General features: G+C 46.2%; 1 protein-coding gene across 1 annotated transcript; it reads right to left on the bottom strand.

Moving 5' to 3' along the window:
• Positions 1-1,185: 1,185 nt before the first annotated feature.
• Positions 1,186-2,773, bottom strand: Gfra4 (GDNF family receptor alpha 4). The gene is made up of 6 exons (XM_045157032.1): positions 2,725-2,773; positions 2,193-2,607; positions 2,037-2,146; positions 1,829-1,963; positions 1,459-1,550; positions 1,186-1,321 (listed from the first exon to the last, which is right to left on the bottom strand). The coding sequence occupies exons 1-6, from the start codon at positions 2,771-2,773 to the stop codon at positions 1,241-1,243; spliced, it is 882 nt and encodes a 293-aa protein (XP_045012967.1). The 3' UTR covers positions 1,186-1,240.
• Between the last annotated feature and the right edge of the window lie 14,236 nt (positions 2,774-17,009).

Here is a 17,009-nt window from a genome sequence, read left to right on the forward strand (position 1 = left end):
AAGAAGCTCAGCAGCTGGATCCATCTTCTATCCTCTACTTAACCAAACACCTTTGCAAAACTGCAGCTGTACTTAGTATTTATTTATCAGTCCTGTGTATGGAACACACATAGCCCCCAGAACCGCAATTTAACATTGCCTGGAGCATTCACTGGGCCACATACTGATCAGTGTGTGTCCCCTGACCTCCCCAAGTTTTGAGAGAGGCTAAGAAATGAAATAGCTGTCTGAGAACTAACAGGGAATCAAAGATGAAACAAAGGTAATAAAATGCCTGCCACTAGGACTTGAGCTGACTTATTTTCAGCAGCTGTAGGTGAAGAAATAGGACCAGATGTGGGGGCAGTCAAGGTCACATGTGTCAGCAAGGGCACACCCTGGGACAGACCCTGATCGCCAGGCTCCAGGAACAGATATGATATGAAAACAAGGCCAGTCTCAGTGCAGGTGGGCTTACCAAGCACGGTTTCATTCCTAGTGCTGGGGACATGTGAAAATCATGGAGCCAGTGCAATACGTGTAGCAGAGAGGCTGTATTCTCTCATAAAAGGTGCTGCCCACCCAGATGCATACCATGGGTGACAAGCACTGCCAACATGAATTTAGGGACACAGGTGGATTCAATGGTGGGGAATGGCTAACTGGGAAGATATCTTGAAAGGTTTGCCTCTTAGTCTTTCCAAATGAACTCCTGGCTGTGTCACCTGCTAGGAAAGAGATACAATTTATTTTTTATTTTAATTTTTTAAAATTTATTTATGAGACGGGGGCAGATAGACAGAGAATGGGTGTACCAGGGCCTTCAGCTGCTGCAAAAAACTCCAAATGCATGCACCACCTTGTGCATCTGGCTTACATGCATCCTAGGAAATCAAACCTAGGTGCTTTGGCTTTGTAGGCAACTGCCTTAACTGCTAAGCCACTTGTCCCCAATTTCTTATTTCTAAAAGTCCAGGTATTCTCTCACTTCTTCTAGAAGATCTGGAGGCCCAGTGAGGCCTCTTCTACAAAAATAACCCTCTCCTGTCCCTATCCTGTGAGACCCCAAGTTGTCTCAAGGACAGTGAAAAACACAACCAGACCCATGCTGACAGAGAAACCAGAGGCTTTAAACTGAGTGCCCCAGCCTCAGGGGACAGGCACACAAGAGGACAGGTGTCCAGACCTGAGGACCATTCAGGGGGCAAATGGGGCATGCTTGTATCCCAGGCAGTACAGCAGTTCACTGTGTTGTCCAAGGTTAGAGTAGGGCCTGGAGAGCCAGGACGGTGAGTGTAGCCAGCAGGGAGCTCCCCTCCAGGGCTCGGTCTGCAGAGGGCACCTTAAGGATGGGAGCAAGTGAGGGGCTGTCTCTACATTCCCAGGCCAGTCATGACCATCTCAATCCGTCTGGCATGGGAAGGTGTGGAAAGAATGAGTGCAGACACTGCCAGCTCATCAACCCCCTCCCACGCCTACCTGTTGGAAGCTGCGTCCAGCATTCTGTTGGGGGTCCAGCTCAGCCTGCAGGATCGGGGGCCACTTGCTGCCAAAAGCTTGTATGGCACCATCTATGGGGCGACAGGTCTAGGGAGGACTTCACTGGGAAATCCTGGAAAGGGCCCTGCTCTTTGGAGACAAACTGAGAGACGCCCTTAAAGATTCCTAGACACCCCGAGGATTCCTCCTGGGGTGTCGGGGAAAAGCTGGGCATGGGAGCCCCCAGGAGCAAGATGACTGCAAAAGGGCGTTTGCCCGTGTAGCGGCTCAAAGAGCCTGTTTGCTCCCATTTACAACGGGCCAGGCCCCTTGGGAGGAGCCGGTGTGGTGGGGCGCGCTGGTCCCTCACCCAAGCAGCGGTTCCTGGTGAAGAGGCCGCGAAAGGCTTCGCATTCTTCGTGCCGGTTTCCGCTGGCCCCACAGTCGCACCAGGGCGCCACTCGCGCGCTCGTGTTGTCCACGTAGTTGGGGGTGACGGCGGTACCTGCGGGGACCCCCACTCTGGCACGGGCCGCCCCACAGAGCCCCTACCCACCGCGCGCGCTCGCGGTGCGTACCCACGAGGCCGGCGTAGGCGTGCAGGCAGCGCGGGGCCTGGTCGCGCGGGCAGCCGTCGGGGGAGCGCGGGGCGGGCGCGCACGCGGCCTGGAAGGCGAGGAGGCGGGGCCTGTGGGCGGGGTTGGCGGTGAGGCCCCGCCCCCTGCCGCACGCACCTGCACACGGGGCTCCGCTCGCAAAGGTCCACGGACGCGAGGCAGCAGGGCGGCGCGGCCTCGGGCTCCGAGAAGGCGCAGGAGGGCACGAAGGTCTGGCGCCGGCGCTCAGCGCACGCGGGCTCCGAGCACGGGCAGAAGAGCAGCGCGAGCGTGAGCTTCGGGGGCCCGCGGGAGAAGAAGCGGCGCAGGGCGTGGTGGCAGCGCGCGCGCGAGCAGCCCCCGGCCACCGCCCGGCCCAGGCAGCGCGTCACGTACCGGGTGCGGAGCTGCTGGCACCGCGCGTCGGCCGAACACGCCTCAGCCGCGTCCACGCAGCGATTCCTTCCCGCCGAGCCTGCAGACCCTGGTAGAGGGCCCGGCAGGCTGCAGTCGTCCACCAAGCCCTGCGTGCTCCCTTCTTCACCCTGCCATTCTCGCGGTGGCGGCGGCAGGGGTGAGGTAGTTTAACCCAAAGATACGGCCATCTGGCAGTGCCTGGGCCTCGTTTGCAGCAAGGAAGTATGGACAGGTTCTGCGGATCCCTGCCTACGTCTGAGGTGCATGGACACAGGGAGGGCCAGCTTGGCCTCCACCACCATTCCCAGACCTGCTACAGCTATCCAGACAGAGGGCCTGTCCCATGCTGCTGGGTCCTCGCTGCTGGGGAACCAGTGAGACTTACCAGTAATGGCACCTAAGACCGCAACTGCTCCTCATCCTTTTCTTGGTTCATTGGAACTCCTGACCTTTTCTCCTCTCCCTCCATCCTGACCTCCAGTAACTCCTGCTCTTGGTCCTGGTCCCTCAAGTGTTTGGGTCTAACATCCTGTCTCGTCTAGACTGACTTCTCTCCCTCCCAGCAGCAAAAGGCGATTCTGAGTACAGGTTCTGAGCAGTGGGGGAGGGTATTTAGACCTGACTTCTGGATATGTACTCAAAGGAGTCCTGGTGCAGACAACAGGACTTGATCCTGAGACACAGACCTGAGGGTTCATCACTGGTTTTAATGAAGGTGTAGCTGCATGGCAGATGACACCCCACTGGGGGGAGATAGAATGGCCTGAAGCATCACATCCAGATCTTAGTAGACCAAGTGAGCTGTGCCAGACGTCTACTAGCCATATATGAAAAATTCAGCCCAGCCAGGGTATCTGGTGGACTCTCTAGGACCTGGGTCACGAAAACCAGGTATATGATACTTCCCTTCCCCAGCAACTTTGCTGACACTAGCCTCTGGCACTCCAGTCCGAGTAAAAATGCCCACCTGGCCTCTTAGCCATCACCTTTACCTCTTCTCCACTCTCAACAGAGCACATCTCGGCTCCAAGATCTTCTGTGCCCTAAACCTCTACCAGATTCTATTCTCCACACTACACTGCACCCCATAAAGTGATCTTTCCTATGATACTCCAGGTGGGCAGTCCTGGGAGGTAGGGCAGCAGATTTGAGGCACTGAAGGTGCTGCGCAGCAAACATGAAATCCAAGACTAGGTGTGGGGCTCTGGGGGTGATGAAAAGACAAGACATTTGGAAGAGGGAAGCCAAAAGGGAAAAGAAAGTTCCAGGGGCAGAGGTCCCAAGGCCAGATTTGAGCTCAGCTGAGCCCAAATACAGGATGCAAGGTCTGTAACAGCAGGGAGTAGAGTGCCAGGTAACCCTCTGGGGCAACCCTTTCAGCATTTCAGGTTTTCCTTTCCATCCCACCTCTTCCCACCCACCCCCCAGGATAAGAGCCAGAGCCTGGAAGAGACAGGGGCTCACCCAGTAGGAACCACAGCAGCAACACAGACTCCAAGCAGCAGCCCATGCTGGTCAGCAGAAGCCTGTCGAGCAGTTATCTCCTTCCTAGTGCTTTCTGAGCCAAGGCCAGAACGCACCTAGGTGTTTGGGCGGAGACTTTTCAGCGAAAATAACATCCTGTCCTCTTTTCTTTGGCCCCACCCCCAGGCTGAGCTTTCTGGTGGTTCAGAAGCCACTAAAGCCAGTATCTGAAGTTGCCTAAATGAGCTCAAGTGCTAGAGCCCCCATGCACACCCAGCAACGTTCAACAACCCTGAGGAGACCTTGTCTTCCATCCTGAACTACTAACTTTAGAAAGCCACAGTATTCCTTTCCTTTCTAATTTTGTTAGATTTTTGCTCATTGATTTTACACTTCTATAAAAGTAGCAAAGCCGACGTGGTGGTGCACGTGTTTAATCCCAGCACTTAGGAGGCAGAAGTAGGAGATCGCCTTGAGTTCAAGGCCATCCTGACGCTACATAGTGAATTCCAGGTTAACTTGAGCAAGAAACTACCTTGAAAAACAAACAAAAAAGTTGCAAAGATGTTTCCTTTAGATCTTTCACCAGTTTTCCCCTAATGTTAACATCTTCCAAAATCATAGCCCAATAATCAGATCTAGGAAATTATCACTATATGAAGTAACCAGAGCGCATTTTGAATATTTCCTGCTTTATCCCTAGTTTTTCTGTTCCCAGACCCAGGCCTGGAACCCCAGCACTTGGGGGAAAAAAGCAGGAGAACTGGGAATTCAAAGTCAACCTCAGTTGCATAGTGAGTAGGCAGGAACTTCAGCAACACGAGATCTTGCCACCAAAAACAAACCAAAAAAGGCTGTCTTCCCCCCTCACCACCTCCCCAGCATCACAGCCTGGAGAAGGAATTTATGCAGGTGTTCAAGACTATGATGCTGGTGCACTGCCAAGATGAGCAGGACCAGGCTTGGCAGAAAACCTGCACCAAGGGGGTGGACAAGCCCTTGACGAGGTCAGTAAGGACTCCTTCCTATGCTGTGCTGGCACCTCTGTCCTTAAACTGCATCTCTTCTCTCAAGTCAGACTGCTTGCCATGGTTGGGGTCTGAAAATTTGTATTCAACTCCCTGCCCCACATTTCCTCCCTTCCCATTCACAAAAACAAACACAAAAAAACCCAAGAAATCACAAGAGTTTTCACAACTTTTTAAAAAAATGTAAACTGCATGTTGTTCTTGTTTGGGATTATAGGTGTGTGTACTATACCCAGCTATGTTTAGTCACATATTATTTTTTTTAATTTTTGTTTTAATTTTTAAATTTTTTTTTTTTTTGAGGTAGGGTCTTACTCTAGCCCAGGTTGACCTGAAATTTACTATGTAATTGGGCTGCCTCCAACTCAAAGCAATCCTCCTACCTATGCCTCCTGAGTGCTGGGATTAAAGGCATGTGCCACCATGCCTGGCTACTTTGTTGTTATTTTTAATATTTATTTATTTATTTATGAGAAAGAGACAGATAGAGAATGGGTACATCAGGGCCTCATCTCATGCATCTGGCTTTATGTGGGCACTGGGGAATCGAACCAGGGTCCTTAGGTTCTGCAGGCAAATACCTTAATCACTAAGCCATCTCTCCATCCTGTTTTCATTACTTTTAATGTAAATGCAGTAGGAGCCAACTGATGGGTCCTAACTATCTTTTTTTTTTTTTTTTTTTTTTGGTTTTTCGAGGTAGGGTCTCACTCTAGCCCAGGCTGACCTGGAATTAACTATGTAGTCTCAGGGTGGCCTTGAACTCATGGCGATCCTCCTACCTCTGCCTCCCGAGTGCTGGGATTAAAGGCGTGCGCCACCACGCCCGGCTCTAACTAACTTTTAAGTCTTTCTTTGTGAAATAATTATCCAAAAGAGAGGAAAAATGGTATTCTCCCCGAGAGGAGGATATTTGTCTTGAATACAATTTTACTGAGTAGAAGAGAATTACAGATACAAACTTTATATATATATATGTTATTTATTTTAGAGAGAGGGAAAGAGGCAGAGAGAGAGAGAGAAAGAAAGAAAGAAAGAGAATGGGCGTGCCAGGGCCTCCAGCCACTGCAAACAAACTCCCGTTGCATGCACCACCTTGTGCATCTGGCTTACATGGGTATTGGAGAATCGAACCAGGATCCTTGGGTTTTGCAGACAAATGTCTTAACCATTAAGCCATCTCTCCAGCTCACAGGTACAAGCTTTTAATTTTTTGGCTGAGATTCTCCTATACTTTGTTATTCACAAAAGCTAGGAAATAGAATCAGCCTATATGACCACTGATGTATGAATGGGTTATAGAAATGTGATACATATTTTGTTCAGCTGTAGAAAATGAAATTATTAAATTTACAGGAAAATGAATGGAGCTAGAAAATGTTATACTAAGTAAGGTAACCAGGCTCAGAAGGACAAATCCTGCATGTTCTCTCTCCTATACATAGCCTTGCTTCAAATTTTTTGGGTTGTATGTAAGCTGAAGTGAGTCAGTGGAGTCCAAGAAGCTATAAAAGGGCAAGGAGAGGTGGGACAAAGGGAGAGCTTAAAGGGGAAGAGATAGTAGAACACATGTGATATGAAAGTAGAGAGCAGGAATGGAGGGATTAGGGAGAAGATGGGAAGGATTAAGCAAAACTAAAAATGCATGAAAAAGCCATATGGAAATCCATTTCTTTGTTAGCTAACACCACACACACACACACACACACACACACACACACACACACACACACACACCACGGTTCCTCTTTAATGGTGGGCTCTTACAGCCTCTTATGTTCTGCTTCAATGAGCATTAAGGCACTTGCCTGTGAAGTCTAAGAACCCAGATTCAGGTCCCCAGTACCCATGTAAGCCAGATGTACAAGGTGGTACATGCATCTGGAATTCATTTGCAGTGGCTAGTGGCCCTGGTGTGTCCGTTCTCTCTATATAAATTTACTGATTTTTCTCTCCCTTTTTCAAATAAATAAGTAAAATTTTAGAGAATACCATTCCTGTCAGGACAGCTACACAATGGTGATAGCTCCACCACCAGTTACCTGACCACAGTGTGGACATCAAGGAACAGAGGGAGGAGAAACCACAACTGACCCAAGAGCTTCAACACAGCTTGGTCCCCACTGTTAATGTAGAGTAACTGAATTGCCACCCATGCAGCTATCTGTCCTTCCATTCCTCTAGATCTGGTTCTGCACTTCACCATGGCCTGGCAGCTTGGCAGATTTCCAGCAGTTTGTTGTCACAGAGGGTTTCTGTGGCTCTATCAACCTTCCAAACCTGCCTTTCAGTAAAGCATCCGTAAGTTCCTTGAACTCTGCTGTGACCTCTTTTCTCATGTATCCCAGGCTGGTGTCTAATTCATTCTATAGCAAAGGATGAGAGTCTTCCCTGAAGCTGGCCATTTGGGGACATCTGAAACTTAATAGTCTGCAATCTGGAAAAAAGCAATCATACACTAAGGGGATGAAGAAACAGAATTAAAATAAGAAAGTGGCTGTGAACAAAAGAATAATGAAACTTATAGTAATTAAAACTCCTCCCCAGGAGTTGAGAAGGATGATGAGCGTCAGACGACCCAGACCTCTCCTGGCCACAAGAGAAAAACCACACTGAGTGGGGAGTCTTTTCAATGCAGGAACTCGCAGAAACAACTTGCTTTATTACTCTGAGCAGTTGCCTATATCATGTTGGGGATGAAGGCGGGGATTTTAGGATGGGGAAGAGGTAAGGGCCAATAGTAAATTGTAACTATTGAAATGGTAATTACAATTAACAAGTGGAAGTGGTAGGCCAGAAGCCATTAGGAGTCTTGCTGAGTCCTAGCTGGTCAGAGACAGGTAGCCAAACTTTAGCTAGGCTCAGGGAGTTCCAGTAGGCCTCATGCCTGGGCCTTTCAGAGCCCAATATCTCCCCCTTTTGTTTTTGTAAGAGCATTAGTCACCATGGCCCCTGTCTTAGGTTGTCTCCCTCTGGGGATCTTACCTGTCATTGGTCACATGGAGGCAGGGGAGGTGGCATTGGGTTATCTGAGGAACTTAATTCCTGAGTTGCGAGCCTGTGATATCTCAACCTGATGAAGTATGGAAAACTGTACTGTAATTAGCCAGAGAGGCCCAGATCGGAGGCAAAGCCAGCAATTCTCCGCAAGGGAGAGAGTTATTTAGTTTAGCAGGGTGAAGGACCATTTTAGGAACAGTCCTCAGGGGCTGGACACTCCCTAGAAGTGTGATTGTCAGTGTCCCCTTGTTGGGACAAATATTTTAGGTCTCTCGCTGGTACCCAAATGGGTCTTTTTCTTTTTATAAAGTTTTTCCATGGACAAAAACTTTATGAGCTTCACACAAGTTTCTATCAAAAAAACTCCTTTCTGTTACAGAGTTTTTGTATTTTAATTACTTCTCAGTACAAAATACTATTAAGGCCAGCCAAATGGCTTTCGACACTGAATATACATAATCTTGCTTACATGTAGGTGTTAATGTCTTGTTGCCAGAATAGCTTCCTGACACTGAATAGACATAATCTTGCTTACTGTAGGTGCTATAGTTTTGCTAAAGCCTTGCTATAGTTTTGCTAAAGTGTTGCTGCTGAAAGCCCAGAGCTATGGATACAAGTCCAGCCAAAATGGCTCCCGACAATTCCCCCTTTATTTATTTATTTATTATTTTTTATGAACTGGGCCCCTCCGGGCCTCGGTGTAGAAAGACTGTGTCTGTCTTAGGTCGTTCTCTATGATATTTAGGCCTTACCCGTCATCGGTACATGAATTCCATCATTCATGCCCTGTCTTAGGTTGACCTAACTCGAGAGAATCTTACCCATCTTTGACTACCAGCCTCTGCAGGGGCTTTAAAATAATGTCTCGGGAAGCCAGGGTCGGGTCCATAGCTGTATCCCATGTACTTCTGTATGGATATCCATAAAGGATCTTAAAAGGCATTTAATGAGTATGGGCAGCAGACACAGAATGAGTAAAAGACAAACACCTGTAGCAGCAAAGCTTTCTATCTAAGAAGTGAGAGAATTTCATCTAGGCAAGGCAGACTTAAAAGCAGATAGTAAGTCATCAGCAGCTTTAGCTGCATCAAAAGTAAGATGATTATTTTATAAAGACAAAATCTCTGAATATAACTAAATCAGATCTAAGGAAATATTATCGTTGTGCCAAATATCTCTTAAATGTATTTTCCCAACGCTGTTAGCTGTTAGTATAATTTTTTTAGAAGTAACACAAATCCATTGAAAATCTACATGACACTCCAAATGAGTTTTAATTTTTAACCCTAGTATATAGAGCATCTAACAGGTATCTATGTATGTGTCTATGGTAAGGATCAAACCCAAGATCTTAAAGGGAGGCACAGTTTGAATTTTTTTTAGGAGCTACTTTAAAGCTGTGAGTATGAAGGATAGTTAGACATTAAAAGTACAAGCCTAAAGCCTAAAGTCACAGCACACTTTAGGAACTCCTGTTAGGCACACTTTGTATATCTTTAGATTGAAATCTGAAACCTACCATCGCACTTTAAGATAAACAATTGAATATATTGGGGTCCATTTATTTAAATTATCACATTCTGCCCCTGGAGCCCAATAGATTTATAACCATCACACATTATAAATTGTTAGAAAAAAATTAAAATATTTAGGGTAAATAAGGCCTTTTTTAGTTGGTCATGTGGGGGTAAGGATTCCCCCTTTTGTTTTTGTAATTGAGATTTGAGAGTTTGATTACATCTTTTAATGATAGCCTGGCCCCAGGGGTTGCATGGAATGCCTGTGAAATGTGAGATTTTCTAGGTCTGAAGGAAATCTATAAAGACCTTGTTTAGGGGCTGCAGAGATGGCTTAGCGGTTAAGCGCTTGCCTGTGAAGCCTAAGGACCCCGGTTCGAGGCTCGGTTCTCCAGGTCCCACGTTAGCCAGATGCACAAGGGGGCGCATGTGTCTGGAGTTCGTTTGTAGTGGCTGGAGGCCCTGGCGCACCCATTCTCTTTCTCTCTGTCTCTCTCTCTGCCTCTTTCCCTCTGTCTGTCACTCTCAAACAAGTAAAAATAAACCAAAAAAAAAAAATATATATATATATATAAAAGACCTTGTTTAGGAAGTAGGGGCCATTATCTGTTTTAATTTGATTAGACAGCCCAAAAGTGGTGAAACATTGAAGCATATGACTAATGGCATGTTTAGATTTTTTTTTTTTTTTTTTGGCATGTGTCAATGCCCAGTAGGCATGGGAAAATGTCAGTGAACCCAGTCACCACGAGATGGTGGACTTCTTCCCTGTCCCTACCTGGGTCAGTCTAAGGGGGCCACATGGCAGTCTCCCAGGAGATGGATTGCCCACCATTTTCCAGTACGGGAGGGGGTCCATCTATTTAAATTACCAAATTCCGCCCCTGGCTCCCAATAGATTTATAACTATTATATATTATAAATTGTACTTACTTTAATTTTAAAGGTCCCCACAGTCTTGATCAATTTAAGATATTAAGATCTGTAAAATTAAACAAGTTAAACACTTTTAACATACAAAGGCACAGAGTAAACATTTTTAACTGGTATAAGGAATAGTAAGGAGAGACTAAAACAATGTATATTGAACCATCATAACCTAAAATTAGTCTCAGTGCCTGTTATTTTAACTTGTTTGAGGTTTTTTTAGCTTAAAATTTTAAGTCTTAGCCAGGCGTGGTGGCATACGCCTTCAATCCCAGCACTCGGGAGGCGGAGGTAGGAGGATTACCATGAGTTTTAGGCCACCCTCATGCTCCATAGGGAATTCCAGGTCAGCCTGGGCTACAGTGAAATCCTACCTTGAAAAACCAAAACAAAGAAAAAACAAATCTTAAATTTTTTTAATCCAATATCTCTAGCTAAGCCTATCAGTCTACTACAAATTTAACCTTGATTAAACTCTTTGGGCCTGGGCAGCAGGACGCAGGCAGCCCTTATGCCAGTAGCCCAGTTCCAACAAAGTCCCCTGTAGTCTTTCTTTCCTCTTAGAAAGTTTATAAACTAAGCCTCGAAGTTTAATGTTGTCTGCACTTAGTATTTTTAAATTTTTATCTGAATAGTCTGTAAAATTTGGCTTACCACTCCAGAAGACACATTTAGTTGTAAGCATCAAGTTTATATCTATTTCTTTAAAGCAAAGATTCCAAAAGATTAATATCCACATGGTCAGGTTCATCTCAGCTCATCAGACAGCTTTAGGTTGGCTGAGATAAACTTCCAGACCAGGTACAGTGATGGAGGAAGGAATATTTACTGAAGCTTACAGATCCAGGGGAAGTTCCATAATGGCAGAAAAAGCTGGCCTGCCTTCACAGGCCCAAGCAGAGAAAAAGAGAGAGAGAGAAGCACAAGTCTTTAGAAATACAAAGGCCACAGATGTAGCTTGCTAGGCCCTGTTCAGAAATACAAAAGCTGCCGGTGAACCGAAGGTGAAGGGAAAGAGAAAGAGAATGAAGAGATGTCGACAAGTAAGTACAGGTTATAGAAGCAAAGTTTCGTGCACTAAATATGAAGACTGCCTCATAACTCATGAGGGTACGCTCACCTGCACACACCGATTACCTCCTCAATGACTGCCTCTCACGGGGGTGGAGGGTGGGGGGGTGGCGGGCACTAGTCTGTCAGGGTCCCAGAGACGCACGTTAGGTGCCAGATGTGGGGCTCCTTCCCACTCAGCTAGTGCTGAGGGAAGGACCAGGCCTGCTGGTTCCTCCCTAGAGGTTGAGAAGGATGATGAGCGTCGGACAACCCAGACCTCTCCTGGCCACCAGGGAAAAACCACACTGAGTTGGGAGTCTTTTCAAAGCAGGAAAACTCGCTTTATTACTCTGAGCAGTTGCCTATATCATGTTGGGAACGAAGGTGGGGATTTTAGGATGTGGGAAGAGGTAAGGGCCAATAGTAAACTGTAACTATTGAAATGGTAATTGCAATTAACATGTGGAGGTAGCAGGCCAGAAGCCATTAGGCGTCTTGCTGAGTCCTAGCTGGCCAGAGACAGGTCGCCAAACTTTAGTTAGGCTCAGGAAGTTCCACTAGGCCTCACACCTGGGCCTTTCAGAGCCTAACAATATCCTGTCAAGACAACTTTGAGTATCTTTTGATCCTGGGGAAGAGAGATTAAAATAGACCCAATCTAAGATGGAGTCAGGCTTGGAGCTGTACTTATCCTGAAACTCAGTGGTGACCTTGTCTGTCCCAATGATATGACATATGGAGGCAGATAATAAGCCTCTAGATCTAATAAGAGGTCTATTCAGAGAAAAGGTCTGCAAGTAAGGACTTTGAAGGACCTCGGGTAGGTTGTAGACTTGGGAGAAATGTGGGATTAGAAAAATACAACTGGTGGTGGGGTCACTGAGAGAGGGGGCTCACACTGTCCTGTGGACTTGAGCTTTTTATTTTTGCATATGTAATCCATCCTGTACAGCTAGCTAACTTTGTCAATGCTGTGCATTCCATCTGCCCCCATGGCTGCTGGTGTGAATGAACTGCATCTCTCATTGTTTAAAAACACATGCCAATGGGAGATGAGTGTTACACTTAATGAGGGTGTGATACATGGGAGATGGCTCAGTTGTTAAAGCCCTTGCTGAGAAAGTGTGAGGTCTTGAGTTCCAAGACCATTCCCATGTAACTGTCAGGTGGGCACAGAAACCTGTCTATAATCCCAGTGCTTGGGAGTGAAGGCAGGATCCCCAGGGCAGTCTGGCTGGCTAGACTAGCTAAATCAGTGAGCTCTGGGTCCAAGCAAGAGACCCTGCCTCAATCATAACATGGACGGTAACTGAGGAAGACACCCAAATTTATCCTCTGGCATGCATGCTTACACACATGAACACACATACAAACCACACACAGCACACACGAGGGGGGGGGGAGGAGTGCATTTCAATAGCCCTTTCAACCTCCCTAGAAGATTAAGGGTACTAGGCTGTGTGGAGACTATACTTAGTTTTGAGAGTTTTATTCACTCTTTGATGATGGAAATGAAAGCTGAGCCATTTTGCTTGTAGGGCTGGGGAAGCACAAAGCGAAGAATAGGTGTTCCCTGAGGACAGTAGTTACCTCTGAGGAGGCCCTTTCTGTTTTAGTGGGAAATGCTTCTATCCCTTTAGTGAAGGCATCCACCAGAATTAGTAGATATTTGAGACTCCTGAATGGAACATGGAACTGAAGTCTATTTGTCAATCCTTTTTCAGCATAGTTCCTACATACTGGACTGGCTATGAAAGAGCAGGGACCCTGAGGGCTCCTTCAGGATTTGCTCGACAACAGGTGACAAACTTTGGAAATGGACCACATGGTCTGAAGAATCCCACCTGTGAAAAGATCTTCAATTAGAATTTGGAGGACTTTGGCCCCCAAATGTGTGGCCTGATGAAAATTATTAAAACTGTTCCATTGGGAGAATCCAGGGAGCAACAGCTTGTTTTCTGGGCTCCATAATCATCTCTCTGGGGTGTCTGTGAAGCCTGTTGACTTTGCTGGGGGTAATTGTGACAGTTCATCTCTGGCTGTCATCTTGCTAGGATTTACAATCACCATAGAAACAAATCTCTTTCAGGTCTATGAGGGATTTTCTAGATTAGATTAGCTGGGGTGGGAAGACTGACCCTAAGCATGGGCAGCGCCGTCCATCACTCTGTTTCCTCACTGAGAGCTGAATGAGTGTGAGCAAGCTTCTGCTGCCATGCCTTCTCTGCCATGGTGGACTGTAATTTCAAACTGTAAACTGAAATAAGCCCTTCCTTCCTTAAGTTGCTTCTTGTCAGGTTTTTGGTCACACCAATGAGAAATTGATGCAATTATATTGAGGATGAGGAAGTGGGACTGGGGAGGCTGGAGTGGAAGCTGCGCATCTTTTTTGCCTGTTGTTTGGCTCAGGTGTTACCCAGAGAACTGTGAATGATTCTTTTGGTGGCCATACAATGAATTGGAAGCCAGGTGGCTTGTGGTGGGGCCAAATTCTCAAGAGCATGTTTAATGGGAGTCCTAAGAGCAGCGGAGATGCTTTTCTTTCCATATGGCAGCATGCATGGGTACAATTTGCAAATCTTATGCCGTACTCTTGCCTGTGTAGAGCAGCTACTTCTCCTTTCTCCATTGATGTGGAATTCCCAGAGCGGGCAAGCGTTCTCTGCGAGGCTCACTGGTGCTTCGCTGCGAGCCTACTTCCGTCTGTGACCCAGGACTGGGATCTGGTAAGTTAGCAGAATTTAAATTGGAATATCCTCTGGAGTTTGTAAGAGAAGAGTGGAAAGAGTAGAAGGCCCTTGAATTTAAGGGCTTGGTAAGACTGCTCCCAACTGCCCCCAATGTAGGGTTTCACTCTAGCCCAGGTTGACCTGCAATCTCAGGATGGCCTTGAATTCACGGGGATCCTTGTACCTCTGCTGGGAGTGCAGGGAATAAAGGCGTGCACCACCACGCCCGGCCTTGGAAAGGCTTTCTAATTAGTTTAAATGTGAATGATTTTCTTGAAGGGGTTTAAAAGAATCAGGTTCCCAGCTGAACCAGGTCAGGATGAGAATCCTGGGTGGGGCAGGAAGAATTTTATTTTATAATACTTTAGTTATTTTTACTTTCCTGTTGGATACTTAGGACCATGTAGGTGGCTGCTAATTTATATGGTCAGCTAGAGCTTTTCAGGGGTTGTTAACTTTTATGCACTTCTGGGATCTCCTTGGTGCCTTTCTTTTTCCTCTACCGATTATGTCATCCATTGGGAGGAGTCGTGTTCTTGCTAACAACATGACTTCACAGATTTTTCTCTGATGGTCGTTGTCTTTGCAGAATGTATGCTGGTCAGAGTCCAACCTCTGGGGTCTCCATGACTTCTTTGATCAAGAGGACGTGTAAGGGCTAGAGAGATGGCTATGCAGTTAAGGCAGTTAAGGCACTGGTCTGCAAAGCCAAGGAACCCAGGTTTGATTCCCCAGAACCTAGGTAAACCAGATTCACAAAGTGGCACAGGAGTCTGGAGTTCATTTGCAGCAGCCAAAGGCCCTGGTGCTACCATTCTTTCCCTCCCTCCCTCTCTCAGAGAAATAAATAAAATAATTATTTTTTAAAAAAGAGGACAGAAGCTGTAAGAGCCTTTTAGAGGTGCCCCTGCTTCCTTAGGACATAACTGATATGGAAGCAAAGGACAAAGTATTTCTGTCATCTTAATCTCTTCATCCTCATTGGTTTTGGCCTCCTATGGCTGCTGAATATCCAGAAGGCCAATCTCACAAGTCTTGAACAAATAGTGGTTTAAAGTTTAGTTGCTGAGGCAAAGCATGGTGGCACACACCTTTAATCCCAGCACTCAGGAGGCAGAGGTAGGAGGATTGCTGTGAGTTCGAGGCCAGCCTGAGACTATAGAGTGAGTTCCAGGTCAGCCTGGGCTAGACTGAGACTGACCCTACCTTGAAAAAACAAGAGTTTAGCTGTTGTATAACATTTAAAATAGATTTTAAATAGATCTTGGGCTGAAGATTTGGCTCATTGGTTAGAGTGCTTGCTTGCAAAACCTGCTGGCCTGGGTTCGATTCCCCAGTACCCACATAAAGCCAGATGTACAAAGTGGCATCTGGAATTTGTTTGCAGTGGTAGGAAGTCCTGGTGTGTCCACACTCTGTCTCTTTCTCTCTGTATTAAATAAGTTTAAAAAAACTTTACAAAAAATAAAAAATCTGGGTGTGGTAGCGCATGCCTTTAATCCCAGCCCTTGGAAAGCAGAGGTTGGATGATGGAGTGAGTCTGAGGCCATCCTGAGACTACAAAGTGAATTCTAGTTCAGCCTGGGCTAGAGTGAGAGCCTACCTTGAAAAACAAACAAAATTAAATGGGGTTGGAGAAATGGCTTAGCTTTGGTTAAGGCACTTGTCTGTTTGATCCTCCAATGCCCACATAAAGCCAGATGCACAAAGTGGTACATGCATTTGGAGCTCATTTGCAGTGGCTGGAGGCCCTGGCACACTCACTTTCTGTGTATCTCTCTCTCTCTCTCTCTGTGCTTGTGTGTGTGTGTGTGTATGTATATATATATTAAATATTAATATATATTAAATATATTTTATTTGACGTAGGGTCTTAGGGTCTCACTGTGGTCTAGACTGACCTGGAATTAACTAGTCTCATGGTGGCCTCGAACTCTCAGGGATCCTCCAACCTCTGCCTCCCAAGTGCTGCGCCACACCTGGCTTAAAATATATTTAAATAAATAAATCTTGACTTGCTTTTAAGAACGCAGTAAATACAATAATTATCTTGATATATAAAATCGTTCCCTCCCCCCACCCTTTTTTTTTAAGGTTGGGTCTCCCTGTAGCCCAGGCTGAAATGGAATTCAACTGTATAGTCTCAGGGTGGCCTTGAACTCCCAGTGATCCTCCTACCTCTGCCTCCCAAGTGCTGGGATTAAAGGCGTGCACCACCAGGCCCAGTTAAAATCTATGCTCCTTAAACAAAATTCTTTTTTTTAAAAAAATTATTTATTTATTTATTTAAGAGACCAAATGTGTGTGACAGGGCCTCTAGCCACTGCAAACAAACTCCAGACACATGCACAACCATGGGCATCTGGCTTATGTGGGCTCAGGGGAATTGAACCTGGGTCCTTAGGCTTCACAGGCAAGTGCCTGAACTACTAAGCCATCTCTCCAGCCTTTAAACAAATTTCTGTTGCTTTGTTTTAACCTATATCTTTTTTTTTTTTTTTTGAGACATAGTCTCCTGGATTCAGGCTGGCCTCAAACTCACTATGTTGCTGAGGATGGCCTTGAACTTCTGATCCTTCCTCCTTCACCTTATAGGTGCAGAATTACAGATGTGTGTTACTACATCTGGTTTTTGCAGTGTTGGGAAGTCAACCCAGGGCTTTGGACATGTTAGGCAAGCCCCTTTCCAACTGAGCTGTATTCTTAGCCCACGTTTCAGCTTCTGTGACTCCATATAGCAATTCTGTAATACACACACACACACACCTCCTACCAATAAAATATATAGTAATTGTGACCTGAGAATTTAATATTAATAGT

This window comes from Jaculus jaculus, chromosome 8 (assembly GCF_020740685.1).
Source record: "Jaculus jaculus isolate mJacJac1 chromosome 8, mJacJac1.mat.Y.cur, whole genome shotgun sequence".
Taxonomy (NCBI): Eukaryota; Metazoa; Chordata; class Mammalia; order Rodentia; family Dipodidae; genus Jaculus; species Jaculus jaculus.

Bases quoted from the DNA above. Each gene is read 5' to 3' on its own strand.
- Gfra4 (XM_045157032.1), bottom strand. From the start codon at position 2,773: ATGGTGGTGGAGGCCAAGCTGGCCCTCCCTGTGTCCATGCACCTCAGA. The intron at 1,964-2,036 runs GTACGCACCGCG...GGGTCCCCGCAG, and splicing joins CGCCTACGCCGGCCTCGTGG to GTACCGCCGTCACCCCCAAC. The intron at 1,322-1,458 runs GTAGGCGTGGGA...CCCATCCTTAAG, and splicing joins CTGGACGCAGCTTCCAACAG to GTGCCCTCTGCAGACCGAGC.